This window comes from Agrilus planipennis, unplaced genomic scaffold (genome assembly GCF_000699045.2).
Source record: "Agrilus planipennis isolate EAB-ADULT unplaced genomic scaffold, Apla_2.0 scaffold3605, whole genome shotgun sequence".
Taxonomy (NCBI): domain Eukaryota; kingdom Metazoa; phylum Arthropoda; class Insecta; order Coleoptera; family Buprestidae; genus Agrilus; species Agrilus planipennis.
This window is the reverse complement of record NW_020442258.1, coordinates 1-955: the sequence shown is the minus strand read 5'-3', so window position 1 is coordinate 955 and position 955 is coordinate 1. Positions and strand designations below refer to the sequence as shown.

Below are 955 nucleotides of genomic sequence, written 5' to 3'. Positions count from 1 at the left end.
CATTAGCAATATTTCCAGCTATACAAGCAAGTATGTGTTTTTAAATTTACTTTTAAAATGGCTTTAGTAAAATCTTAATTATTTTTTTTTCAGATATACAAATTTCTGACCTAAATTTTTTTGTTGGGACAACACATTATATAAATGTGTTATGTTTTTTAACTTTTAACGTAAGCGCCATGGTTGGTAGCTTTCTACCGAGATATTTTACTTATGTAAGTCTTCGTATTTTTAATTACTTTCCACCAAATATTAAGTACTCTGTTACTGATTAATTTGTAATAATGGGTGCCTTATATTTTTTAGCCAAAACCAAGATTTCTATGGATTCCAGTAACTCTACGGCTCCTGTATATACCATTCTTTTTATTATGTAACTATCAGTTAAGTGATAGGGAAAGGATTTTGCCCGTTTTGATAAGCAGTGATTGGGCATATTGGATCGTTGGAATTACAATGGGTTTGACGAGTGGATATTTCAGCTCCTTAGGGATGATGTATGCCCCCAGGTATGAAATTTTAACACTACAAAAAGATCATTTATGATAAGACTGTCGACTTTACGTCACGTAGTCACGTTTAATTATCATGACAATTATTAAGCTTTTGCGTCAAACGATATGTGGGCCAACGTTAGATTTAAAGAACATTTGGCTAATAGTAGATCTAGTGTGGTCAATTGTCATTAAATAGACCGTAGTTCTGAATTATTCTATATTATTGATTACTATATATTTTTTGCAGGACGGTGGAACCTCAATATGCAGCTACAGCAGGTATGTTTGGGGCAGCTGCCCTTATAACAGGTATATTTTCGGGAGTTTTACTGTCGTTCGTATGGCCTTGGTTGATACAGCATGTGGGCTTCTAACACAACTGTCTAGTGTATGGCGAGGAAACTTCCTTTCAAATACGATTTTAATTTATAATCTACGACAAATAATTTCGAATCATT

At 33.3% G+C, this 955-nt stretch overlaps 1 protein-coding gene across 1 annotated transcript; it reads left to right on the top strand.

Moving 5' to 3' along the window:
- Positions 1 to 5: 5 nt before the first annotated feature.
- On the top strand, positions 6 to 949 carry LOC108744034 (equilibrative nucleoside transporter 1-like; the record flags this gene model as incomplete). The annotated part of the gene is made up of 4 exons (XM_018479633.2): positions 6 to 30; positions 94 to 215; positions 307 to 509; positions 745 to 949. Coding segments are annotated over 4 exons (477 nt in total), but the record flags the coding sequence as incomplete, so codon positions are not given.
- Positions 950 to 955: the final 6 nt, after the last annotated feature.